This window comes from Acartia tonsa, chromosome 13 (assembly GCF_053477335.1).
Source record: "Acartia tonsa isolate MP-2025a chromosome 13, ASM5347733v1, whole genome shotgun sequence".
Taxonomy (NCBI): domain Eukaryota; kingdom Metazoa; phylum Arthropoda; class Copepoda; order Calanoida; family Acartiidae; genus Acartia; species Acartia tonsa.
In genome coordinates, this window is record NC_137272.1 from 7,238,526 (window position 1) to 7,265,906 (window position 27,381).

A 27,381-nucleotide genomic window follows, 5' to 3' on the forward strand; every position below is an offset into this window, starting at 1 on the left:
TTTGTTAAAACTTATACAGTCATATTTTGTTTGTTAGTTCTTTAACTTTTTAAGTGTTTATGTTCGTTTGTCATAAAGTTTTATAGCTTCGTTTTTGTAGAAGTTGACATCCATGTTTTGTATAGCAATTTGTACATGTTTTAAAAAGTCATTATTTAAAATAAGAACACCAATGGCCAAAGACAGCGAAGCAATAACAAGCAATTTAAAGGGTTACAGGTAAAATAAATTTAAAGTATAGATCTAGATGTATAACAAGACACCTACCTGGATCCCCCAAGTTAAGGAGCTTTTTCGTCTGCTAACAAATTGTTTTTTACTCTTTTTTAGCGACTTGGCTGTGTTATAAATCCCGACGTTATTGGTTGATTTTCAAAGGCCTAATTGAAAGTCGGCACAGGGTCTTCGGAAAAGTGACATGCATTTATTTAATATTTCCCCTCTATTGTTTTACTCTAATAAATGTAACATAGTTCTAATAAATACATTGCACTTTAGTAAAGGCGCAATTTTTCCTTAGTATTAAACAAGGATGGCAACGTCCATAAAAGCGAAGCTTTGAAGCGTTAGGACAAAAGAACATGAACACTTGTAGCGTGTCAAAACTGAATAATTAATTAAGGTATAAAAGTAAATTTGTTAAAAAACTGTTTAAATACAGGATACTGTTTAAGGACATACTGACATTTTTAGAACTTGATTATACAGATGCTTCGCTTATAACATTGTACTTTGTTGTCCTAGGAATCAATATTCCAAAAATCAGATCAATCAAATAATTTTTTCACATAAAAATTGACATGCTTTCCAAACCTTACAGGAATCACCAGGCACACTTTAAAATCAATAGGATAATTCTAACAAGCTTAAATTAAAGATCTAATCTTTTCGGATACCGACCCTAATTATAGAAAAGCCTCACTTAAAAAAATATAATTTATTTTGTTTTGTTTTAACACTAAAATATCGATACATGCTCTTGTCCAATAAAATAATTAATTACGTGAAGGTTTCATATATAACAATAGCATATTGAAATATAAGGTTTATAACCACCATCATATGCATCATTTTACTTTTAACCATTGAGTATTCACGTTCAATCTATACCTAATATTCTTAGATCTAAATATCATGTTAATGGATTTATCTAGAATACGTGGATATTATGACAGGGGAATTTTTGTCATCAATTGCTATTATAATCTTTAGATATTGGTCAATACGTTCCTCCAGTAAGGGAGGAAATGGGGTAGATTCATAAGGGGAGTATCGTCATATTAGACTAATAGAAGAAATAATTGATCAGAGTAAGCAAGAATCTCTCACAATATCCACGTATTATATATCCATTATCAGACCATAATAAAATTAACTTACTTTTGTTTTTAAGTCTTTTCTTACAATACAATACAAATTCCCTGCGGGAGCTCTAATCCCGCGGGGCCAATTTCCTAACCCTGCAGGGCAATCATTAATATTTACCTAACCTAACCAGTGACTACTTAAAAGCTACTGGGAAAATACGACAAAATCCAAAAAGCCTTCTATGTTTTACACACAAAAAATATGACAGGAAAAATCTGAGAGGGTAGAATAACGTACCCCCCCCCCCCCCACAACAGACAGTTAAAGGCAGTGGCGTGCGAAGCACTTTGTCTAGGGGGGGGCATTTTGAAGATTTTGTAAAATTTTGCCCCCCCCTAAATCAAAGTGCCCCGGGGGGGCACTTTGCTTTAGGGGGGGGCATTTTGATTTTATATACTAATTTTAAATAAGGGCGTTTTAAGGGGTGGGATTATTTGATTATGGGCCTTCTAGTCCTTATCCCTTCTTCCCCATCCCTTCCCCCATCCCTATTTCCCATTTATATCCCCCATCTCTTCCCCCCACCATCTCTTCTCCCCCATCCCTTCTCCCCACCCTGCAATGACCGAAAGGAAGGGAGCTAGAAAGCATCTTCGAAAAAAAAATACAGAAGATAATTTAACCTTCCCCCCCCCCCCCCACCACAATACATTTTTTATGGGTGGAAGGAGATGTTATAAAATCTCAGCAGGAAGGATGAAAAATCCCATTAAAAAAAGTTTTGGGGGGGTGGAGATAAAAACACTCATTTTGGAATTAATTTACCAAAAATTAACCTAATATGTAAAACTGATTTTAAATATTTCTTTATTGTAGGACAACAAGGATGACAACATCTTTAAGTAGCAAAGCACAAAAAAAACATCCGACCTCCATGAATTTTTAATAGTTAATTATACTCCATAATGATGAGAATGTTAACATTAAGTTTTAGCCTTCTATCTTTAATTGCAGTTGAAAAAATCACATTTCCCCTTTAGCATTACGTACTGACAGCCATAGTGGATTATAGAGAAGCTAAAAAGTTATATCAACATATCCTACCCTCTTTAAATGGCACTTTAAAACTCTGTTAATTTTTGATTAAGTGGTGTTTCCAAGGATTTATAAGGGCGGTGTGTGAAGCGCACCTAAAAATATTTACTCCCCCTTTGAACTAAAATCAATTAAAGACAACAAGAGTGGCGTATTTTATCAAGTTAGGAATATAGAGTGTAGTTAGTTTTAAGGGTTTTTAATGAAAAATCAAAATTTACATAAAAAAAACATGTTTTTTGTAAGGGTATGTACACAAAACAAGGATGACAACATCCATAAGTAGCAAAGCACAAAAAATCGTAGATGGGAATACGTACAGGTAGATTTAAAAGGTTTTTACTAAAATCAAGAATAGATTTATTAGATAAAATAAATATGAAACCTTGTTTTATTTTGTATGATAACGATGGTCAAAGTAAAATATATTAAAGATGCTCATAACAATGGGAAAAATTATTTTGATACTGATATCCCAAAAAAGTTTGAAAATTGGATCAAAATAAACAAAGATATTGGGAAATATGTAAAACATATAAAAATAGCCAAAAACATGATAAAAGGCAGTCTGGCCGCCATGGTGGTTTTCTTAAAACGACAAAATTTAATTTTAATATCCTTAAAAACTTTAAAAATTTGGAAAATCGGACCATATACACTGAAGATATGGAAAAAAAGTGTCAAAAAGGCAGTCTGGCCGTCATGGTTATTTCCTTTAAAGACGGGAAATTTAATTTTGATATTTACAACTGAAAAAATTTTGAAAATTGGACTATAAACACTGAAGATATGGAGAAAAATGTTAAAAATATAAAAAAAACAGCCTAAAACCTGCTGAAAAGGCAGTCTGGCCGTCATGGTTGTCATCTTAAAAGACGGGAAATTTAATTTTGATATCTATAACTGAAAAAATTTTGAAAATCGGACCATACACTGAAGATATGGAGAAAAATGTAAAAAATATAAAAATAGCCTAAAACCTGCTAAAAAGGCAGTCTGGCCTTCATAATTGTTTCTTTAAACGACAGGAAATTTAATTTTGATATCTGCAACTGAAAAAATTTTGAAAATCGGACCATAAACACTGAAGATATGGAGAAAAATGTGAAAAATATAAAAATAGCCTAAAACCTGCTAAAAATCGGTCCGACCGCAAATGATGTTTTATAGTCAATTGTGCTCCTTAATAATAGGAATGTTGTCAAAAAATTTCAGCATTCTATCTTTTATAGGAGCTGAGTAAATCCCATTTCCCCCATAGCGTTACGGACTGACTGACTGACGGACGGACTGACGGACGGACTGACGGACGGACAAAGTGAATTATAGAGTAGCTTCGCTACTAAAAAATGATAAACTTATCCTGAAAATAATATGACATCATATATATAGTTATACAGACAGACATACAGTGTTGAGAAAAAGGCTTAGATAAATATCAACGCTATTTCTTTTTTATATAAAATAACTTTTTGATTAAATATTTGTTGTTTACACATGTTTTTGTGGTAATACGACACCCAGACGGACAGGCCGTTTACAGAGTTGCTTCGCTGTGACTTATGATAACAAACCCCCCGCACTAATCCTATTATATCACTATCCATCTCATGACCGCTGTTAACCCCGCACCCAGCGGTCAAACTAGCCTGCCTAAATGTGGGGAGGGGACTTGAACATGCAACTATCACGAGTCCCTCATGCGCTTATATAATCGGGAGGCACTGCCTCCCCTTTTACCACCGTTGCCCCCACAGCCTGTCTACCGTCGGGCGCTAAGCCCTAGCGCCCCACACCCCCTTCAAACCTAACCATTGTTATATTTTGTTGTATATATATAGTAAACATAACTTGTAAATATTATTCAGTTTAAATATATAATTTCTGTATGATTGAATCCTGCTTGTTTGTTTGGTAGAATACTTAAAGGCTAGGGCTCGTTGAATCCGAACTCGTTACCCCGTGGGCCGAGAACGCTCAGCTTACCAGAACTTGGTGTCAGCGTGTTTCAATCGAGCCTTACAGAAACTAGCCTATTCTACCTCTGATTGGACCCTTTGGCAAGTAAGGGGACAATCAGCCGCCAACTGACCCGTGAGACGGCCTTTTTAGGTCGAATTTCCATCATTTTGAACGCAATATGTGGGCCCCTGGCCTACAGCAAGCAGATTTAGCCTGCTAAAAGCACCAGTTAAGACGCTTTTTCCGTGTCGTGTAGGAGTAGCGCTAGGTGCGCAGCCACGGCAATTGGATAATTTAGCTCAGACGGCTACAGAACTGAGTCTAAATTGGCAAGTGTAGCTGGGACAAGCCCCAGGACACCCAGGCCAAACCTACGAGACAGACAGCTGTGTGCTGGTCTCCCTAAGAAGGCAATGTGTGGCTGCGAAGCTTCAGCACACAAGTAAGCCCTACCACTGCGACGGATAGCAGATTTTGAGCCACAGGCACGGCAGGACGGGACATTCCCTGCCGCTGCCTCCCAGGATTCGAACCCGAGGCGCTGCAGGACGGGCCATTCCCTGCCGCCATTTGTCGGGATTCGAACCAGCGGCGCTGTAGGACGGGTCATTCCCTACCGCCGTCACCCCTCTGAACCTTGCAGGACGGACATTCCCTGCTGCCAGTGCTTCCAGAATCACACCTAGAGCTCCTAGTGATAACAACACATCAGTGTGTATAAATGTCAACCAAGTGATAAAAATAAATATAAAATTGTTGACCAAGTGATAATTAACAAGCTCTAGTGATTCGAAGCTACAGTCTAAGCCACCATGGTAAGCGATACCACCATAGCTGCGGTGCGGCCACCACCAAAGTTTCTGCCAACCCCAGCCGAACGAGAGGCCCCCTTGTCTCAAGGGCAGGACCTCCACTTCCCCTGCCATGTCAGGGTGAGGTTTCCTACTCCTGACCCTGCCCAGCATGTACAGGTTGATGCCATGATTGATTCTGGCAACCGTGTACCAGGGTCTGCTGTAATTTCTGAGCATCTCATGCACGCGATGGGCGTGCAACGCATGTTGATTCCGGACAACACCCAGATCCTGACTGCTAATGAGGAAGGCCAGCCCCTCCAGGTAATCGGAAAATTAAAAGAGTTATATATGGCAGTTTCACACACTCTTATACTCCATCTATACCACGTGACTGTGGTCCGGAATCTCTCACACCCTCTGAACCTAGGAGGGTATTTTCTCAAGGAGTTCGGAACTAGGCTCTGTTTCGACATGCAACCACCTTGCTTGTGGGTGCGTGGGGAGTTTATCCCACTCCGTGGCGTCCCCATTGACCGGGAGACAGCCGAGAGAGAGCTAAGCTATGAGGGGCCTCTGCCAGGCCCCCTGCCTGAGCAGCCGCATGTGGTTGAGAAGGGAACACACTGGGTGGACGCTGAGCTCAACGCCCACAAGGGAGCTAACCTGCTAGCCATGGGGTTGCCCCCAGTGCCCAAGGTGCCAAGGGAGAGCCTGCCAACAACGTTTCCTGAGATTGCCAGCCCTCCAGAACCAATCTTCTCCGCCGACATTTTATCAACGGCCAGCCGTGTCCACCTGGCCCCCTCTACCTGGGACCTCCAGCCAGTCCACCAGCCAAGCCCGAGTCCAGACCCGTCAAGTCGCGGTCTGATGTACCCGGAGCCACACTCAACTCTCAGGCCCCAGCCTCTCCCGGCGCCGTGCCCGTCAAGTCGCGGCCGGACGCCCACGGAGCCAAAGCTGGACCCAGCACTTTTGCCTCTCCCAGCGCCGAGCCCGTCAAATCGTGGCCGGACGCCCCCGGAGCCACGCCTGGCTCCGACACGTCAGCCCCTCCAGAAGCCGAGCCCGTCAAGTCGCGGCCGGTGGGTCCCGGAGCCAAGGCTGACCCCGCACCAGCCACGTATAGGCTAAGCGCTGTCACTCCAACTGACGGTCAACCACCCCAGCTCCGCACAGCCAAGCGGGTGGTCCTGCCTGGCCGCGGGGTTATGGCGGTCCCTGTTGAGCTAGTAGGCCATCGCACCAAGGATGCCATTCAACTAGCTGCCCCAGAACAGAGGTTTGGGGAGGACCTTGTTATTCCAGAGGGCCTGTATGCCCACAGGCCTGGCTCTGCCACTGTGTTTAGAGTACTGGTGGTCAATGAGGGAGAGGTGCCCCTCTTGCTGGATGCTGGCCTCCCAGTGGCAGGGGAGCTGGTCAAACCTGACATTTTAGAGGTCTCTGATACGCCTCCCCCACGTCTCCACTCGTTCCAAGAACCTGCTGAGCCTATAGACATGCAGGAGTTGTGGGAGGCCCTGGAGATGGAAGACAATGAGTTCCTACGCAAGGACCCCTTGCTCAAGAAGGAGGTCTGGACTACGTTGTCAGAGTACAGGGACGTCTTCTCCAATTCTACCCCCGGCTGCACAGATGTGGTTGAGTTGCAGCTGCGCCTCAAGCCAGGGACCCAGCCGATCCGCCAGAGATTTAGGGATCTGAACCCGCGGCAAGAGGCTGAACTGGAGAAACAACTGGACACATGGCTACAGGAAGGAGTTATAGAGCCGTCGGACTCCGCCTGGAGCAGCCCCCTGGTGCCCATCAAGAAGAAGGACGGGAGCACCCGCTGGGCCGTCGACTACAGAGCCCTCAACAAGTGTCTGGAGCTGGACAGCTACCCCCTGCCTAGGATCCAGCAGTTGGTGGAACGAGCGGGCGGGCACCGTGTCTACAGTGCTTTAGACGCGGTGGCCGCATACTACACCATCCGTGTGTCTGAGGATAGCCGGCCCTGCACCGCCTTCACCACCCCCAGGGGCCTGTATCAATGGAAAAGGATGCCCTTTGGCCTGGCGACGGCACCGTCTGTCTATTCCAGGTTTATTGCAGGGGTCCTGAATCCACTAGGCACAGCCAACCTCCAGTCATACCTTGACGACGTCCTGACCTTCCATCAGGATACCTGGGCCCACCTGGCCCGGCTCCGAGAGGTCTTGGAAGCCCACCGTAGGGGAGGGATCCGCCTCAAGCCAGCCAAGACCAAGTTGTTCCGATCCAAGGTGGATTATCTGGGACACACCCTCAGCCGTGAGGGGATAGCCATGCAAGAGGACTATATTGACCGCATCTTGGACTGGCCAGCCCCTAGCACCCCCAAGGATTTGCTGGCGTTGCTGGGCTTCTTTGGATACTACCGCCTGTTCATCCCAGAGTATGCAGACCTCACCTACGAGATGAATCGGCAGAAGACGGCCAAGGCCCTAACCTGGACGCCTGAGATGGAAGCCCAGCTGCTGCAACTCAAGGACAAGTTCCGCCAGGCCCCCATCCGAGCGCCGCCCAGGTTTGATTTACCAGCAGTGTTCCAGCTCACCACAGATTTCAGCAGCCGCGCCATCTCTGCCATACTGAGTCAATGCCAGGAGGGCAAGGAGAGGCTGATTGCCGCTGTGGGGCGCAAGACAACCGACCCTGAGACGCGCTACCCGTCCTGGAAGGGAGAGATGGCTGCCATTATCTATGGGATCCGAAAATTCCACGGCATCTTGTCCTACCGCAGCTTCCAGATCAACACTGATTCCTCTGCCCTGCTACAGATGAAATCACTGAACACATCCACAGGGATGGTGGCCCGCTGGCAGGAGGAGCTAGCGGCCTTAGACTTTACCGTCTGCCACAGGCCTGGCACCCAGAATACCAACGCCGACGCCCTCAGCCGCCGGGAAGATGCCAACATGCCAACGGCTAGCGCCGAAGAATTAGCAGAGCAGGCTGAGTATATCCACAACCTTGGCCAGCTAGGGGAGGCCGCAGCTAGCCGGCCTCCTGCCGCCTGACTGGATTCAGCTAGAGTATTGGAAGCCCAGACACAGGACCCCCTCCTGCTCCGTGTCCGCCAATGGGTGGCTGATGGCAAGGCCCCAACCAAGGCTGAGCTGCGTGGCAAGGAACGAGACGAGCAGCAGTACGCCAGCCGCTTCCCAGCCCTGGGGCTTGACGAGCACGGCTGCCTCACCACCACTGACCAGACTCTGACAGGAGAGAGGACAAGATACCTGCTGCCTTCGGCCCTCCAGCAGGACGCGTTCTTTCTAGCCCATGGGACCCCCATGGCTGGGCACTTTGGGATGGACGCAACTATCGCCCGCGTTGCCATGCACTTCTGGTGGCCCAACCTGGCCCGTGACGTCCGCCTGATGGTACAAACCTGCCCTGAGTGTGTCCAGAAAGTTACCAAGGAGAGGCTGAAGCAGGGGATCCACGTGCCCTCCCGCCAGGGGTATCCACAGCAAGTCCTATTCATCGACCTGGTGGGGCCACTGCCAGAGACCCCAGCTGGGAACCGCTACATCCTCACCTGCCAAGATGGATTCAGCCGGTTTGTCAGCCTCTACGCCATCCCCAACAAGCGCACCCTCACGGTGGCTGAAGCCCTGTTGCACCGCCACCTGGCCACGTTCGGATGCCCCCTGAAGATCCATTCCGACAATGGAATGGAATTTACCGGCCAGGTATTCCAGGAACTGGCCTCCCGGCTCGAGATTGGCCTGACACATCCACCACCCTACAACCCGCAGTCCAACCGAGTGGAGAGGTTTCATAGGACGCTCAACACAGGCATGCGCCTGTTCCTAGACAGAGACGATAACAACTGGGAGCCACACCTGCCTGCCATCGCCTTTGCCTACAACACCAAGGCCTGCAGATCCACTGGTGTGACCCCGTTCCTGGCCTTCTTTGGGAGAGAGGCCAAACTTCCGGTGGACATGGTGCTACGGCTGCCAGAGACCGAATATGCTTCAGTTCCAGCCAACGTCCAAGCTCTGTTGCAGCGCTACTATGCAGTTTATGATGCCATCCAGCAGAAGGAGGAGGGAGCCATCAGGAGGAGCGCGGCAGCTTACGAAGGCACGGCCAAGTATGAGGTTGGAGACTTGGTCTGGTACCTGGCCCCCCGCCTGGTGCCAGGGAAGGCAGCCAAGATTACCAAGAGATGGACTGGCCCCTGGAAAGTAGTGAGGAAAGCTACAGAAGTCCATTATGTCATTAAACCTGCCTCTCCAGTAGCCAGGATCTCAGAAGTTACCGCGCATGTAGGCCGACTGCGCAAATACACTGGAGATGTGACTGCCCACCAGATCCCAGAAGACATCCAAGTTGACGTGGACGGCGACGAGGATGCCACCGAGCTGCCAGTTGGAGCGGCGGCGCCCGCAGCTAGCAACCCAGGAGAGTTCCCAGTGCACCAGCCAGCCGCAGCCGCCCCACAGCCTAGCGGCCAAGATCGTGACCCAGTGGAGGAAAACCTGCAGGAGCAGCCCAACGAACCACCGCCGCCGCCGCCCGCTCCAGAGCCACTCAGAGATGCCATCTGGAACCCTGACGCAGACATGGAGAACCTGCCAGCCAGCAGCGAGCCTGTAGGAGAAGAGCCAGCCACTGCGATGGAAGAGGCCGCCCCAGAAGAAGAAGAAGAAGCCATGTGCCCCCTGCTGATGACAGCCATCCCCATCCGGGTAGGAGCTAGGAGGCCAAGCAACCTGGATCAAGCAGGCGCCCCCATGGAAGTCTATGCGCCCTTTGCCATCACCATTCCACCCTTAGGAACCACCAGAGTCTGCCTAGGCCTCCGTGTCCAGCTACCAGCCGCGACAGAACTGATCCTGCAGACGAGGCAAAATTTCCAGCGGCGAGGCCTGGCCGTTGCCAACCCACGCCTAGAAGCCAACCAGGAGCTGACAATGCTGATCACCAACCACAGTCAGACCGAGCAACGAGTGTCCCAGGGAGCCTGTGTAGCCCGAGCTGTCCTCCATCGAGCTGTGCCCCAAGAACTGCCTGTCCGGCGCATGAGCCGGCTGTCGTATCCCCAGGTTCAAGGCCTGGTGGCTCAGGAGCCACGCAACCCTTGAAGGGGAGGTTGTGGTAATACGACACCCAGACGGACAGGCCGTTTACAGAGTTGCTTCGCTGTGACTTATGATAACAAACCCCCCGCACTAATCCTATTATATCACTATCCATCTCATGACCGCTGTTAACCCCGCACCCAGCGGTCAAACTAGCCTGCCTAAATGTGGGGAGGGGACTTGAACATGCAACTATCACGAGTCCCTCATGCGCTTATATAATCGGGAGGCACTGCCTCCCCTTTTACCACCGTTGCCCCCACAGCCTGTCTACCGTCGGGCGCTAAGCCCTAGCGCCCCACACCCCCTTCAAACCTAACCATTGTTATATTTTGTTGTATATATATAGTAAACATAACTTGTAAATATTATTCAGTTTAAATATATAATTTCTGTATGATTGAATCCTGCTTGTTTGTTTGGTAGAATACTTAAAGGCTAGGGCTCGTTGAATCCGAACTCGTTACCCCGTGGGCCGAGAACGCTCGGCTTACCAGATTTTAATAGAAATAAAAACATAATATACAATATGATAAAAAGCAGAAACCATTTGGAAGGGCGCGAAGCGCAAATTTTTTCTTCAAATATGTAGGGAGGGAGGGGTTTTTGGGCAATTTATTACACTAGTCCCCAATATTTCATATAAAATTTTCTTATTCGTTGGCTTAACAACTTTGGGGACTTGTGTACATACCCTTACAAAAAAACATGTTTTTTTTATGGAATTTTGATTGGTTGGTTAATTAAGTCGAGTTTCCATACATTTCATCAACTAATTGTAATCTATATAAGGGGTAATTTTGTGTATCATCATTGGGGATGTACAAAATTTCTTTGGTAAAAAGTTTATATTATACAAAATAAAATACTTCCTATTACCTGGCTTGTTATGTTCAGTGAAAAAAGATTATAAACTAATTTGTACACTAATTAGAAAATTAGGTAAGGTTAAATGAATAGTAACTGTCTGATTGGCGCGAAGCGCCAAAATTTTTTTTTGGGGTATTTCTTGATCTTTTTTTGGAAACTGGGATAGTTTTGCTTTTTGTAGGGTAGGGGGCAAAAAGGGGCATTTTTGTTGACCAGGGGGGGGGCAAAATGGGGCATTTTTCAACATTTAGGGGGGGGCAGGGGGGGCGATAGCTAGGGGGGGGCAGGGGGGGGCGTTTTGATCGCTAGGGGGGGGGCGATTGCCCCAAACGCCCCCTTCGGTTCGCACGCCACTGGTTAAAGGGTTAAATCTGTATACAGTTTGTAGGTGAAATGCTGGATAAATGTAAATAAAACATACATTTAACAGAGTAGAAGTCATGGCTAAAAAAGGCCTGGACGTTGGAAAAATTGGCACCACAGCTAAAGAATACTCTCAGGTGAGAGTTAAAAAGCACTAAAACATATAATTCTAGTTTTACATATCATATCAAAATTATCCTATTATATAAAGTAGCAAGCTTTCTTTGTTTGTAGCGAAGGATCTCGCTAACCACATGACCTATAAAGTGCTCTTTTACAGTGAAGCTTCTTATAGGTTCAGGGAAGTTTTTTTAAAACTATTTTGGAAGGGTATCTCTTCACTCCCAGTAAAAATGACTCCCCCAAAATGACTGAAATTGAAAATGTGGGAGGGTCAATTTTTTACTCCCACCTTTACTCCCGCCTTATAATAAAGTAACATGATCTCTGTCTATTTTTCTGTGTGTAGCAAAGGATCTCACAAACCACTGAACTTATATGGTTCATTTTTACAGTGTAGCTTTGCATAGGCCCTGGAAAAGTTTATAGCAAGATAAATCGAAAAAGAGTAACATAAATCCCATCCAGCGAATTTTTTTGGTAAACAGCTGATCTTATCATAGATTGAAAAGAAAACATTTTATGTGAGTGAAGCTTTTAATCACTCAAGGAAATGGGTAACTAGGATTTTCAAGCGACTAAAATCCTTAAAATTTTTGGATTCCTATCTATTTTAAGTCCCCAAAAGTTTAACTTTATTTATAATCACTAGAGTCTGCGTCCCTAGTATCTAGGGCTTTGTATTAAAAGGGCATAAAAATATCCTGCATAAAACAATCCAATCTAGAAGTAACATACCCAAAAACCATCATGGGATCTATATGGAGGTTCCCTAAAATGGAAAACTCAATAGGTTCAGGAGTTATTGAAATCTTGAGCTACAGACAAAATTATCTTCCTACCTTATATAATAGGAATTTGTGTGATATATTATTACCATTACCTCGTAAGGGCGGGATTTTCCTTCAATTTTAAGTGATCATCTAGAGAATACAAAGCATCATCCAAGGATATTATGTTTATTAACATCCATAATCAGACAACTAACCCTTTGATTGCACGACCTTTTTCTGAGAAGTCCTAACTGTGCATGGTAGTGAGTTGCGCCTGTTTATGGGCCAAGGCATTCCCCATACTCTTACTATTTATGTCGCGCACCTGACATAGCAGCAACAGGAACCATTTTTAACGGCTATAGTTATGACGCGGTGTCGGCCCGAGATTGGAACTTATCACCTCCCTGGCGACGAGCGGATGCGCTACGTATTGAGTAACGATCGCGCGTTTTGTGTGATATATAAAAAAAATATTATTTTGTTTAGAATGCTACAGCTCACGGCATCAAATTTGTAGGCTATGAGTCTATACCAAGGTCATTTCAGTTGCAATTTTTATGTTGGATTATGATGCAGAGAGAGAGGGGACAATGGGCTGTTTATTAAACTAGTCCCCAAAGTTTTATAGTAACGTTTTCTTATTGGTAGCCCTAACAACTTTTAGGACTTTGGTAAAGTTTTGATTGGTTGGATAATTATTAAGTTGAGTGTTAAAATTTTTTCAACCACTAAGTTTACACTGCAGAAATATTTGTGTATCATCATTTTTGACGTATATCAATTTATCGCCTATTGTCTTATCCCTTTATATACTTGATAATGATGAGTTAAATTTTCAATTTTATTCAATTTGTCAGATTTTTTTTGTAAAATTTAAAATCTGGTTGTTTGATGATTTTACAAAAATGTTTTTCTACTAAAATTTTAGAAAAAGATAATTTCCAAATCAAATATGAATTCAACTTTTAGAAGAATTATGATGTTGGTTAATTATTAGTCATTTGTATATTTTTAAATGTTTAGGCCACAGTGTAATCAATTATTTTTAATTTTTGAATTCTTATATACAAATTGAATGGGAAGTTACACAAATTTAAATGTGAAATTCCTTATGTCAAAAGTCTTTTTGTGTTATTTTTGTTGTATAATTCACTTTGTCTGTCTATCCATAATCTTTTTGAGCAGCTTTTTACTGATGGATGTTTTCATACTTTTATTATTTCATAGATTTGATAGACTTCTTTGGGCTTTGGTTGTCACTGCCTTTTTCTGCCTATCTATCTATTTATCAACAAAGGTTAATTTTACTTTTATAAAATATTATTAACTAACAGTTGCGCCCCTAGAGGTCTCTAGGGGTACTTGACGGGGGGAGGGGGGAGTCTACCCGACCAATTTACAATTTTTTTTTGTAATACTAAAAGAATTTCGATTCAATTTTTAATTTTAGTTTTTAAGAAAAAGTTATTTTTTTTCAGGGTGGCTTGTTTTTATGGGTGGTTTGTGGTACCCTCCCCTAAAATAATTCAAAACCTTCCCAGAACCCATTATTTAAAGCATATCATTTCAGCAGTTACAAAGATCCTTTGGGACAGATAGACAAACAGACAGACACAGATCCTTTTACTTTTATATAAGAGTAAGGTTCATTATTTTATGATTTGTATCACTAAAACATTCCAATTAGCTATCTAAACTTTTCAATAAGAAAAATTATTTATTAATAAAACTTGTTTTAGAGTTATCTTGAATGGCAGACTAATCAAGTTCTGACTGTTGTTGAAGATTCTACTTTCCCAGTAGAGTAAGTAATTAATTCTTCAGTAACAACAAACTTTGGGTTATGTCATACCCAGGGATGGTGATAAATTTATGTATTCTCCCCTTTTGTAGATCAAAATTATAAGTAGATAAGATTGTAACAAACAATTAAGATATACTAAAGTACTCAAGGTTGGAGCCAATGAATGACAGAAAAAGTTTGTAAAACTTTGGGTACCAGTATAATTTACAATCCAATGTTCCTTCCTTTCTTTAGATACTTGTTAAACTTTTGATTTTCTTTAAATTAGGAAATTTTTTGTAGCAGACTATTTTATTAAAAGATGGGAATATTAAAGTTATAGAAAAGTTAAAGAAGAAATTAGAGCAATAATTATGTAAGAAAATTCCCTTATGGCTTTAAACTGATTTTTATCCAATGGATTAGACTCTAAGCCATAGTGAACAATTTTGTATTGTATCATATTATGGACAATATTCCACAGACAATAAAATAAAAATCATAAAATCAATACCAGTCTTGTTGGTCTAGGACTGTGGACCCTCAGGGCCACTTACAATTGAATTAATCTTATAATTTTATTATCCGTGGAAGCCTGTCTATAATGTGATGCTATATATAACTATTTTAAGTGGACTTGATTTTCCGACTGTGACAGTATGTAGCATGGGATTGGACATGGATGCTGTCACCAGAGTTACTGTCAGGTAAGTTTTTAATAGCTAGGCAAAGTGTCTCAAAAAACAGCCATGCATGATACGTCATAAAAATGAGGGAGATGAGAGGAGAAGTGGGAAAGAAAAAAATAGAGATTTTTATGACGTCACAAGGCTGATTTTTTAAGACACTTTGTACTTTTCAATATCAATATTATTTAAATCAATTGTATACAGACTAGAAGCTACGCCCCTAAGATAAATTTTTGGGAGGGGGGTCTTTTTCAGGGAGGGAGGAGTTGCCCTTCCCCAAAATATTTAAAATCTTCCTTGGATCTATAAGAAGGTTCACTGTAAAGGAGAACTACTTTACTTCTTTATATAATAGGATGTGCACAACATCCAAATTATCAATAAATAATTTAAATAATGAATGCTTAAAAGTTTCAATTTATTTTGTAATAACTCCATTGAAAAAGGTCCATATTTTTTATCGTTATTGTTTTTTTTATATTTTTTTACAGGCAGTTTGAAGAATGGTGGGGTAACCAACCAGTCAAAAGAATGAAAAGAAGTGTTCTTAATTCTAAGCTGGATTTAGCAAGTAGTTTTTTTTGTTTTCAATTTTCCAGAAGTTGAAAGTTTCTGCCTAATGAAAATATTATTCAAAACTTTTTAAGGTCTATTAAAAGAGTTTATGAAAGAGAAATACAAAATTGATGAAAATTCTGGCATTGATCTCTTTGATTTGGTTTATCTCTTTAGCTCTTCACAACCAGATAGATCAATAGGGTAATACTTATTTAATATTATTAATTAGCACTTATTATTCCAATTAGCATCACATAAAATATGACCTTTAATTTTAGAGTTAATAGAATTCAAGTAAAGGCCAACGATGTTGTCACTAAGAGATTGCAGCAATTGGAATCAGGTATCTAAGTTGTATGATTTTTTTTATATTTTTATTTGTAAATCAATTTAATTTAGACTTTTATGGAGTATCAACAACTAGTACTCCTCTTTCAACATCTACTTCTAAAACTGCTTCTACTACAACTTCTACTTCTACTATTCCTTTTACAACTAATTCTACAACAGCTACTGCACCTATTTCTACAACTACTTCTACTTCAACATCTACTTCAACAGCTACTTCTACAACTATGTCTACAACTACATCTACAACTACTTCTACAAATCCTTTTACAACTACTTCTACAACTACATCTACAACTATGTCTACAACTACCTCTATAACTACGACTACAACTACGTATACAACTACGACTACAACTACATCTACAACTATGTCTACAACTATGTCTACAACTATGTCTACAACTATGTCTATAACTACGTCTACTACTACTTCTACATCTACGACTACTTCTACAAGTACAGCCACAACTACTTCTTTAACTACTTCTACAGCAACTTCTACAACTACTTCTACAACTACTTCTACAAGTTCAGCCACAACTACTTCTTTAACTACTTCTACAGCAACTTCTACAACTACTTCTACAACTACTTCTGCATCTACGACTACAAGTACATCAACAACTAAATCCACAACTACATCTACAACTTCCTCCACAATTACGACTATAACTATGTCTACAGCTACGTCTACAACTACCTCTACAATTACTTCTACAACTACTTCTACAACTACAGCTACAACTACTACAGCTTCTACTTCAACAACTACAACAGCTTCTACATCAACAACTACTACACTAACAACTACTACATCTTGTATTCCAAAAACAAATCAAGGCAATGGTAAAGGTGGAAGCTGTAGCAAAAAAAGGAGAAAAAGAGAAGTGACATCAGGTAAAAAAATATTAGAAAAGATTCTTATAGTTTTCATGATCATTTTTTACATAAAAATTTCAAAGATTCTGCAACAACTACCCCAAACCCTTCAAGTACTTCAACATCAAGTACAACATTATCAACTACAAGCACTTCAGAAATGACCACATCTAACACCTCAGAAACCACAACAACTTCAACAATTATATCAACTAGTGCATCAAGTGAATCTACTGGTATTTTAACTGATTCTTCAAATAATTCAACAATTAGTTCATCAACTAGTAATTCAACCAGTACACAAACAAGTACTTCAACTATTACTTCACCTAGTACAACAACTAGTACTTCAACTAGTACATCAACCAGTAATTCAACCAGTAAACCAACAAGTACTTCAACTAGTACACCAACAAGTACATCAACCAGTACTTCAACAACTGTAACAAGTATACCAGATGTACTTAAGGGTATAGATGATTTTATTAATCCTGATAAACTAGATAATAGTGACAGGTATAGTAAAGAATATAAAACAATGGTATGATTTTTTTTTGTAGTAGATCAAAGAATTTTTAAAAATTTTGCAATTTAGTGTTAACAAGAACAAAACTGATGAAGTACGGGATTTTATCAAAGCAAACATTCAGGTTTAGTCAATTTTTTTAAAACTCTTAATTTGATAAAAAAACATAACTGTATTCTTTTAAGAAAATTTATGGCCAAGTCTTTGAGCTTTTGTGGTACTCTAGGCTTCCTTGTTTTCCAACTTCTATCAATAACAACTCAATGGTTGATAATTGCCAGGTTTGCTATTTTTATTTTTAATTACTTTTTATAGGTAGTATTTTAAAAACATTTATTTTTAGTTTCAAGGAACATCAGTAAACTGCAAGGATATTTTTGAATTAATTCCAACAGGTAAATATTTTTTTTTAAATTCAACCTCAAGAAAAGTTTTTATGATAAGTAATTATAATTTTGTTTCATTTTTAGATATTGGATTATGCTGCTCATTTAATGCAAAGAGCTCACTGAAACCATCAAACTACACTGCTTTACTTTCAGAGGACAGCTTTTATATATTAATAAATAAGAAATTAATTACATTTTCTAAATGACTGTAGGTGTTACATTAATTTGTTTATTTTCTTCTCATTTTTATATTTTTTTTTAGATGAGGAAAAAAGATGATGCAACTTATAAGGTACAATATATTAAAAGATATTTATATTCTTTGTCAAAATTTATTTTATATCTATTTTAGGAAGACACTTCTGAGGAACTTTACAAAATAACAACTGGAAAATCTAATGGACTTGAATTTACCCTGGATCAACATTCAAATATGATGAGGTAATATTCAAGCAGAACCAATGAATTCTCTGTATTTTCTTTTCTAGTATTGCTTGAAACAGATTAAAAACTGCTGGTTTATAACTGTTTTTGAGCCATACTAAAAAATCATGTATCATATTGTCATTTTTTATCTGAGGAAAGGTGCCTATGTTTAAGGGTTGGGATGGATACATATTTAGCTGGATACCAGATACTGGATATCAGGCTGATTTCTAATACCAGATATTTAAGTTGCAAGGTGTTTACATATCTATGATGCAATAGACAACTATTATAAACATTAAATTTTGTAATTATTAAAGCTTTGGAAGTGTGGAAGGAAATGGAAATGGATTTAAAATGTACATTGGGCAACCTGGAGAATTTCCTACAATGCAGGTTAATTCTATTTTGATTTTTAGTATGAAATAACAATTTATTATTTTTCTTACAAGTATCTAATGTGAAGATCACATTAAATCTAAATTTAAGCATCATAGCATTAAAAAAACAAATTAATTTTTTTCTTTTAGGAGAAGCATTTTCCCCTTAGCACAGGGCATGTCCATCACATTGAAGTTGTGCCTGATATTGTCCAAACATCTGAAGGTAAAAACTGCTGAATATAACTTATCAAATTCATCTGTTAATATCAAAGGATCTTGCTTACCGCTGAACCAACGAGGTTCTCCTTGACAGGATAGCTTCTCCAAGTTCCTGGGAGGGTACCACCAACATCCCAAGAAAAATCGCCCCTAGATAAAAATCCAACCACCCCCCCTCAAAATAAAAAAATCTAAAATAAAAAATGGGGTTGGGAGGCCTCTAGGGGCATAACCGCAAGTTAGAAATATAGTTATAAGAATTTTTCTTCCTGTCTTAAATTCATGATTTTAAAGTATGTTTATAAATTTAGATCTTGTGAGCTATGATCCAGAAGAAAGACAATGCAATTTCAAGTAAAAGCTGATTAATATTGAATAAACATTATGAATTAAAAAAAAAATAGATTATTTAATTTTTAATTTTGATATTCAGGAATGAAGCTGTTTTGGATTTTTATGAAGATTATACACAAACTAGCTGCAGGTTAACCCTAAACATATTTTTTTCTTCTTTTTAGAATGCATCTCAAAGATAATAAATTGTACTTAATAGCAGTTTTAATACTTAGATTTGAATGTGGAGTACATCAAGCAGAAAAAGAACTGGGTTGTATCCCTTGGTATTTACCACAAAGTAGGTTTTTCCTAAAATTTACTTGATACAGTGTGTTTTTTTTTATGAGCACTTTTTTGAAAGCAATTTTACCCCACTTATAGTTATCAGAATTTAATGATTAATGGCTTATTTTCTTCGTTTTTTAAGGGAAATTATGAAACAACAAAAAAAAATTACAGTTTTTGTTGAAAAAGTACAGTAAAGTTGAAAATTAAAAACTTAGGTGTCAACATCTAAAAATGGTTTTAGCGCATTTTTCTTATGCTCAAATAATCAACCTTTTGCAAGAATGGCTGCTAAACACTTCAAAGTTGAGATATAGAGCTAAAAATGTATACAGATACTATTAGGGACATGTACTAGAACATATCAAAGTTTGAAGGTCATATCTCAACCAGGGAGGGAGTACTGGCCCCCCAAAGTCGACTACAGAAAATCCATTTTTTTAAGAAAAATGCGCTAAAACCATTTTATATGTTGACACCTAAGTTTTTAATTTTCAACTTTACTGTACTTTTTCAACAAAAACTGTAATTTTTTTTGTTGTTTCATAATTTCCCTTAAAAAACGAAGAAAATAAGCCATTAATCATTAAATTCTGATAACTATAAGTGGGGTAAAATTGCTTTCAAAAAAGTGCTCATAAAAAAAACACACTGTATTATTAAATTAACCTATTTTTCAAAAGTTTAAAATCACAAAAAAAGAATTAAAAAGATTGTCTCATTGTAAACCAATGTCTATTTAATATTTCAAATTAAAAATACTCATTATCAATCCCATCTCTTAATGAAGTGAATCAAGCAAATTTAGTTTGGCAAGCTTAAATAAAATAAGGCTTTTAAAATCATTTCTTGAAAGAATTGGGAGATATATATTAAACTGGAATTAATTAATTATTTTTTAGAATTGAATTTTACTCCTTGTGATCCCTGGCAGTCAATGGAGTTTAGGAGCTTAATGAGAAAAGCTGATATGACAAGTAAAATTATCAATACTATATTATGAGATTTATATTAAAGAATTAATTCATAAATTCTGTTTTATTGTAATATTTGATTAAATTAAGTACTAAAGTTAAGGTTAAATTTTAGGTTGCAACTGTCTCCTAGAGTGTGATGTAAGTTTAAAATAAATAATTAATTTTGTTTTCATAGATTTTCAAAATAATTAAAAATTTTATGTCTGTTAATGATTTTAGGCAGTTTACTTCAAGACTACAATTTCTCAGTCAAAGATAAGGTATGGCTTACATGTAAAATTTAATATATATCTATATAAATATAAGTATTACCAACATATATATTGTTATTGATAAATTTATTTTTATCATTTTTTTTATAGAAAATGTGATTCGAGAAATCTTGATCAAAGTTTCCATTGCAAATTAACAAATCAGGTTTTAATGTTAAATTTTTTTTTCATGCTTTATATAATTATCTACAGAAAGAACTCAAGAAAAAGAGAAAAATAATCGTGATAATGGGAAATAAGAAAAAAAAGAAAATTATTCTTTTAATTTTTAAAAGATATTTGAAAATTTGAAGAAAAAAAATGATGTCACATCTATATTTAGAGGTCAGCAGACACAGCTTTGGCATATTTTGGAGATGCTGTTAGTCAAACATATCAAAATTTGACAAAAGGTAAATTATTTTTTTTGTATTTTTAATATACTTAGATGATATCCTGCTAAAGTAACATAATGTTTGTCTGTAACAAAGGATCTCACTAAGTGATGAACTGATATGGTAAAATTTAGCTTGTTATAGGTCTTTGGAAGGTTTATAGCTATCTTTGGGGAAAGTACCACCAACCTCCCTAGAGAAATACCCTTTTTTAAAATTTTAATTGAATAGGGGTGAGGAATAGTCCAAACCCCCTTCTCTACACCTCAGGTGCCTCTAGGTTCGTAACCGCCAGTAGGAAAATAAAGTCCTACACATGTGATTCCTCTATATCAAGTTAATAAGCTAAGTTATTAAGCTATTAAAAGTTATTTTTTAGCTGTTCCTGACTATCTACCTACTAGCAGTAATTCTCTAAGGTAAGTTTGTAAGGATTTATATTCAAGAAATAATTCTCACCATAGCTATTCTGTTTTTATAGCTGTAATGTATAAATGTCAAATCGATGATAAAATTTTACAGGAAATTATACCCATCTGAAGAAATACAACAGCAAGAAATTTTCCCTCATTTGAGAGAGGTTAATCATTTAATCAAGGATGGCAACTTCCTTAAAAACAAAGCAAGATAAATCTGAATATTATACTAACCAGATCCAAATAGCTGATACAAAAAAACATTAAACTTAATCTTTGTGTGAATAACAATTTCCATTGTGGCATTAGTTAGGATTATTTATCACACCAGTTTCAAATAACTTGAATTGAACTTTACATTCTGAGGTGTCTTGTAGCCACAGTAGGACAGACAACTGAAAAAATTATATTGTTTTTATTTTCAGGAAACAATTTTATATGATGCCTATGAGAAAGATATTGCAAGAGTAAATATTTACATCGCAAAACCGACCACAATAAGTATATTTTTTTAGATAGTTGTCCACTCTTAAATTGTTTTAATAATTGGGTGTAATTTTATGGGAAGCTAAATAAAAATATCTTTTTTTAGAATTTCAGAGGATTGCATTTATGACTATTCTTGACTTTATTTCAAGGGTTGGAGGTAAGTATTTTGTTGAGTTTAATTATTGATAAAAATCACAAAACCTTACTTTCTTAATAATATATTTTGAAATCTTAAAATTTTAATCCCAACTCTTTGTAGCAAATAAATTTTTTAAGGCTATTTTGGATTGTTTCTTGGATTCAGTTTATTTTCATTCTTTGAAATCGTCTATTGGATGACTTTCAGGTTTGTGTAGCTTTAAGAAAAGATCTTGCATTTATTTCAATTTTAATATTTCAATTAGTAATGCAGCAAGAACTAACTATCTTTGTTATGTATAATAACTTAACGGTATATATGTAGAAATTTTGATAACTAAAACTTGAAAATACTTAGGATCTCGTTTTACATTAAATTATATTGAAAACTATATAGAGGGAAAGTAAACCTCCAAAGAGAAAATGTTACCATCACATTTCTTTAATTTTAGGACCCAAAAAGTAATATGTAAATTGAATTTACATTACTTTAGAAACGATTATTTTTAACCATTAACCTTTGCTTATTTTTAGAATGTGTTGGTAAAAAGAACAAAGCTTATTTAAGTGCATTGATAATGTATATCTGTAAATATGTTAAAGCTGTTAGGAGGACAGTTTTAACATAAACTAGAAATATTAATTTATACCCTTGTTCTGCTGTTCTTAATGTGTAAAATTTTATGAGATTACAGTGTTATGTAAAAAATAAAAGATTTTTGTTTAAGTTGTTTTTTAGTAACTCAGCTACTCCACAACAATGTCTTCATTTTAGAGTTCTTAATTCATAAGAATTGACATTATAAATCAATTCTAAGATTTTGTCTCATAATTTTCAACTTTTAAAAGGATTTATTCTGAATGTAATTACATATATATGTATATATTTTACAAATCAAGTTTTCAAAAAAATATAAATAGTATTATTACAAACAATTTTACACATTTAAAACATAAAATGTGTTTGCATTAAATTTCTTTAGATTAAAAATATTTCTCTATGATATATTTAAGGAGAGTTATATATAATATAACTTCAATAATTTTAAGAATCAACATATTGACATAGGTTTATAATTACTGAATGTATAGATTTCATTTACAAAAATCTTAAGGATTTGTAATAATCATTTGCATCTCATAAAATATAATTTTCTCTAAAGTTTAATTTTAAATTGTACAAAAATTAAGATTATAAGACCATAATAAGATTAAATTATATTTTTATTCAGAGTCTAATTCTTGAAGAAATTTCCACTGGAAGGACTTTCCTGGTCTTGGCTAAAATAATTAATTAAAATTAAGTTCATTAAAACTATATAACATATTTATGTAATCAAACAACTACTATGAGATATATTTTTTTAAATAAAAAAATTAAATACCTTAGCTTTTTCATCTGTGGTCAGATAACACCAAGCTACAGCAACTTCTTCAGTCTAAAAGAAAAAAAAATAAATAAAATCAATGGGAGATAATTGATGGCTCTTTATAAATAACAGCAACTAAGCCCCCAGAGGACTCTAGGGATATTTGAGGTGGGGGGAAGGGGTCAGAGTTAAAAATCTCCTCTTTTTAAAGGGTGATTTCAAAAATAGTTAAAAATCTTTCAATGACCTATGAGAAGTTTTAATTGAGAACCATATTGGTTCAGCCATTAACAAGGTCCTTTAGAGCAGACAAACACTCTCACAGACATCCTGTTACTGTCTCATTACCTCTGAATCATTGTAGACACCATGAGGACAGAAGGAGGGAATACTAACACAATGCCAGGTAGAGGTTCTATTCTTAATGCCATTCAGTGTAACAATGGGCTGACCCTGAAAAGTTAAAGGTGTATACCTTAACAAATTTATTTTTGTAGAAAATCTTTGGAGTAAATATAGGTTACCAAATTGACTAAGTAAATATTCTAATTTGAATGATACAGAGTTTAGGATAAATATCCTTTTTGCTTGTGACATCTTATAGATAATGAATGGAAATAATCACCTTTAGGATATAGTAGATCATTGGGGCTGAATGCTGATGTAAAGGCTCAATCTAAAATGAAAATTATATTCTATAGAAAATTAAATGATATGCTAAATAACAAAGCAATTGATATACTTTTTTTAAAAATCCAAATCTTAATATGATTATCTTTAGAATTATCAACACCCTACTGTTTTAATAAACTGTATGTTTGTCTGTTCAAGCATTTTTTAATTATATGGGAGACTGCCTTAATTTCACTCTAATCATACCTGTCCAGGTGTCAGTATCATAATGCCAGTCCATGCATGTGACATATCAGCACAATTTGTCCATTTAATTTCATATTTTGGATGCTGAAATAGATGATTATGATAATTGAATTTAATTTATAATAGATCCATACATAATATAAGAATTTTAAAGTTTATGATTAATTTGTAAATTTTTTTATAATTTGATTTTGTGACAATCTAAAGACAATACTTACAGGTACACTTTCTCCAATGGCCTCCCAGGATTCCCATTTGCCAGCAAAAGGATCAACTACCTTCCAGTTAAACTCCTACAATTTCAAAAATTTTGAAAATATAGTTGTTATGTAATTTTAACAGTAAACAGATAAATAATTATACAATTTAAAGTACTAAAAAATATTTTCTACTATTTATGAAAAAAATTATGTTTTTCATGGACGGACAAACAGTTAGAAGAAAAATTCTATGGGTACCTGTCTACTTTTTTGAACTTCTTCAATTTGATGGAATTCATCATTGCATGGAGTATGGTGCTCTGGATCAGTTGTATCTAAATGTGTTGCATTATTGATATTGAAAGTTTTACAAATTGTATGTTCAATGTTTTTTTTATGAGAAAGGAACCTAATTATAAGTTAATTATCAAATTTAGAGTTTTTGTTTAAATTTTTTTTTAATTTAGACCAACAAATTTAATGCAAAAAATAATTTAAAAATTCTGTAGCACTATAAATTAGCTTAGTAGAAATATAAAAAAAGACTAAGAGTAGACTAAAAAGGTAGCCTAATATATTAAACAGTTGAAATTATATTTTATTTGCTTTAGGTTATTTTGAATTTGAAAAACCTTTAATTCTTCCAACCTTAATAACTTACTTTCAGGTTCATTTTCTTCTTCAGCTAAATTTTGAATATCTTTGGTCTGTATTGAACTTTCCACCATAACTCTATACTTTGTCCTGACTCCTTCATTCTGTTTTATCAAAGTGTTATGTCTCTATTATGAAAGATTTTTCAATTCTTACTAGTGGGCTTATATTTTTGATTTTTTTTGTAATAATCTGTTTTATATAAGACATCTCATAACACATAATTAGGATCTTACAAAATTAAACTGAAATTCAGCAATTAAACCAAATTTCCAATATTTTCAAAATTTTGAAAATAAACTTCATCTTTAATTCAAATAAATTATTCATGACATAATATTTTCCTGTTTTAAGTCCTGAACAGAAACATCTGAATCTGATGCTGTACTGAGAAATTTCATCTCTAGGCTACTAAAAAATACATTTCTTTTTATGAATTTATATTCATATTTTTATTATTTATCCTCTACTGATATGTTACACACTAAAGTTTTCTTCTAAACTTATTATTCCTTAAAGCAAAATTTTATTAATAGAAAAACCTATCTTAGATAATCAATTTTTTTTAAAAATGTTGCTTTAAAGAATATAAGATAGAAATGGACAAAAACTGAATAACCTATCACACCGTATATATAAAATTTTTACATAATACTTAGAAATTACTTTAGAAATGTAAAATTTTTTTGTTAGGCCTGAATTTCTTTTTTCTCTAATATGAAATAAGTATTCAGTTGATTTTAGATTATATTAAATTTTAATTAAATAATCTTACTGTATGAATAAGTTCTTACTTCTTTGAATGAGGAAATATAATGAACTAAATTCTAGGCCTAAGAATTGCTAAAACAACACTTTTTTCTAGGCTCTTTTAGCTACATAGTAAAGGATTTAAACAGAGGCGCTCTAAGATAAACATAAACACCTTTTTTTGCCGCTCACAAGCATTGTAAACATTTTCATTAAATCAAAACCAGAATTTGACCAATAGGAATTTTGTAAAATACTTCTTATGCAATTTGGACCTGTCTTATTTTTAAAAATAAACATTGAAGTTTTCTTTAATTGTAATAAAATCATAATATGACATTGTGATCAAAAAGCATTATTGCATATATCTTAACTCTAAGCAAATAATCAGTCATGTTGTGTTAAAGAAGAAACTTCTACTTGTAAATGGAAATCACCCAAAAAATTTGATAAATTTTTCTCTACCAGGATCCAAGTTTTATATATCTTTGATTGAAAAGGACCTACAGAAAAGTGCTTTTAAATTAAAGTTGTAAGGAAGCAAAAATTCGAGTAAACCTTTTTATAATTGGGGCTTTCATTTAATTCTATTCAGAAACTGCTTAGTATTTTAAGCCTTTTAGCTCAACTAAAAGTTGCTTTAATAGGGGTTAGAAATTAAAGTAAGAGGCAAATCAGTATTTCTTTTCTCTTCAAACCAACCCTTTGGGGGACATTGGGCTGTTTAATTACACACTAGTCCTGAAAGTTTAATAATGATGTGATCTTATTTGGTTCCTTGACAATTTCGATTGTTGAGTGTCCCAACAGTCCAACCACTAATTGTAATCTACAGAAGAGGCAATTTTGTATATCATCGTTGGGGATGTATATTGTATATCAATTAATCTACAATTGTCTTATCCCTTTAGATCCCTGAAAAGATACCATTTGAATTTGCAAAGGAAATTGAACTCCAAACACTGCCTGTCATATGACAGTAACTCTGTACACATGTTTAGTTTGATCACTTTCTCTCCTATCATCAGGGAGGGATAGGACATTAGACTGTAATGTATGCTTGTCTCCAAAGTTTAATTACATGTTTTTTCTCATTTAATTTTGAGTTCTAGGTTAATCTTCAAAAGTAACAGTGTCCAAACTTTTCTATCAATAATCTGAATCTATTTAAGAAGTAATTTTGTCATTATAATTAGGATACATTATTGTTTTCCATCCCTTGATATCCCTGAAACTTATATATCCTAAAAAATATATAGGTGTTATGTATCAGAAAGTACAACAAGTAGGACAACATCCATAAAAGCGAAGCTATGAAACGGTAGGACAAACAAACATAAACACTTGTAGAGTGTCAGAACTGATCAGAATAAGCAGCATTTAAATGTATAAATGTCCATAAAAAATTGCAAGTAAATTTGTGTAAAAATTGCTTAAATACAGGATGATGTTTAAGGACATACTTACACTTTTAGGACATTCTAAATCGTACCTAACTACTGCAGGAATCACCATTCAAAGTTTAAGATCGATATGCTAATCCTAACATGCCTAAATGAACGAAAAAAGCTATCCGTTCCAGACGGACGGACGTACACACAGCTGTATGGACACTTATTATATAATAGCT

The 27,381-nt window shown here is 36.8% G+C and overlaps 2 protein-coding genes and 1 long non-coding RNA gene across 4 annotated transcripts; 2 read left to right on the forward strand and 1 right to left on the reverse strand.

The window, feature by feature from the left end:
- The first annotated feature begins 3,493 nt into the window (after positions 1-3,493).
- On the forward strand, positions 3,494-10,807 carry LOC145304320 (uncharacterized). Its single transcript, XR_013874064.1, has 2 exons — positions 3,494-3,902; positions 10,777-10,807. It is a non-coding gene; the product is annotated as an uncharacterized LOC145304320 (long non-coding RNA).
- A 720-nt stretch (positions 10,808-11,527) lies between these two features.
- LOC145304318 (uncharacterized) lies at positions 11,528-22,625 on the forward strand. The gene is made up of 32 exons (XM_080146187.1): positions 11,528-11,649; positions 12,895-12,944; positions 13,636-13,705; positions 14,148-14,212; positions 14,824-14,898; positions 15,372-15,451; positions 15,528-15,639; positions 15,717-15,781; positions 15,838-16,686; positions 16,752-17,184; positions 17,264-17,318; positions 17,380-17,475; positions 17,538-17,589; positions 17,665-17,736; positions 17,844-17,875; positions 17,936-18,024; positions 18,330-18,405; positions 18,540-18,615; positions 18,923-18,965; positions 19,045-19,095; positions 19,181-19,245; positions 20,135-20,209; positions 20,322-20,347; positions 20,429-20,469; positions 20,572-20,626; positions 20,804-20,873; positions 21,235-21,274; positions 21,378-21,435; positions 21,697-21,772; positions 21,864-21,917; positions 22,037-22,106; positions 22,433-22,625. The coding sequence occupies exons 1-32, from the start codon at positions 11,590-11,592 to the stop codon at positions 22,443-22,445; spliced, it is 3,144 nt and encodes a 1,047-aa protein (XP_080002313.1). The 5' UTR covers positions 11,528-11,589; the 3' UTR covers positions 22,446-22,625.
- LOC145304319 (uncharacterized) lies at positions 22,620-25,915 on the reverse strand. 2 transcript variants are annotated; one of them, XM_080146189.1, is made up of 10 exons: positions 25,796-25,915; positions 25,346-25,412; positions 25,009-25,105; positions 24,606-24,682; positions 24,366-24,440; positions 24,148-24,231; positions 23,894-23,944; positions 23,617-23,721; positions 23,284-23,337; positions 22,620-23,179 (listed from the first exon to the last, which is right to left on the reverse strand). In XM_080146189.1, the coding sequence occupies exons 2-10, from the start codon at positions 25,400-25,402 to the stop codon at positions 23,123-23,125; spliced, it is 657 nt and encodes a 218-aa protein (XP_080002315.1). In that variant the 5' UTR covers positions 25,403-25,412; positions 25,796-25,915; the 3' UTR covers positions 22,620-23,122. The 2 variants fall into 2 exon arrangements, with proteins under 2 accessions (XP_080002315.1, XP_080002314.1); XM_080146188.1 differs by having other exon boundaries at positions 25,777-25,913.
- Positions 25,916-27,381: the final 1,466 nt, after the last annotated feature.

What these genes read in the sequence shown, in the direction of transcription:
- LOC145304318 (XM_080146187.1), top strand. Translation starts at nt 11,590, where the DNA reads ATGGCTAAAAAAGGCCTGGACGTTGGAAAAATTGGCACCACAGCTAAA. An exon ending in GATTCTACTTTCCCAGTAGA is followed by an intron (nt 14,213 to 14,823) that starts GTAAGTAATTAA and finishes AACTATTTTAAG; the next exon opens with TGGACTTGATTTTCCGACTG. An exon ending in GAGAAAAGCTGATATGACAA is followed by an intron (nt 20,210 to 20,321) that starts GTAAAATTATCA and finishes GTTAAATTTTAG; the next exon opens with GTTGCAACTGTCTCCTAGAG.
- LOC145304319 (XM_080146189.1), bottom strand. Translation starts at nt 25,402, where the DNA reads ATGAAATTTCTCAGTACAGCATCAGATTCAGATGTTTCTGTTCAGGAC. An exon ending in TGATCTACTATATCCTAAAG is followed by an intron (nt 23,722 to 23,893) that starts GTGATTATTTCC and finishes TTAACTTTTCAG; the next exon opens with GGTCAGCCCATTGTTACACT. An exon ending in GTGTCTACAATGATTCAGAG is followed by an intron (nt 23,338 to 23,616) that starts GTAATGAGACAG and finishes TTTTTCTTTTAG; the next exon opens with ACTGAAGAAGTTGCTGTAGC.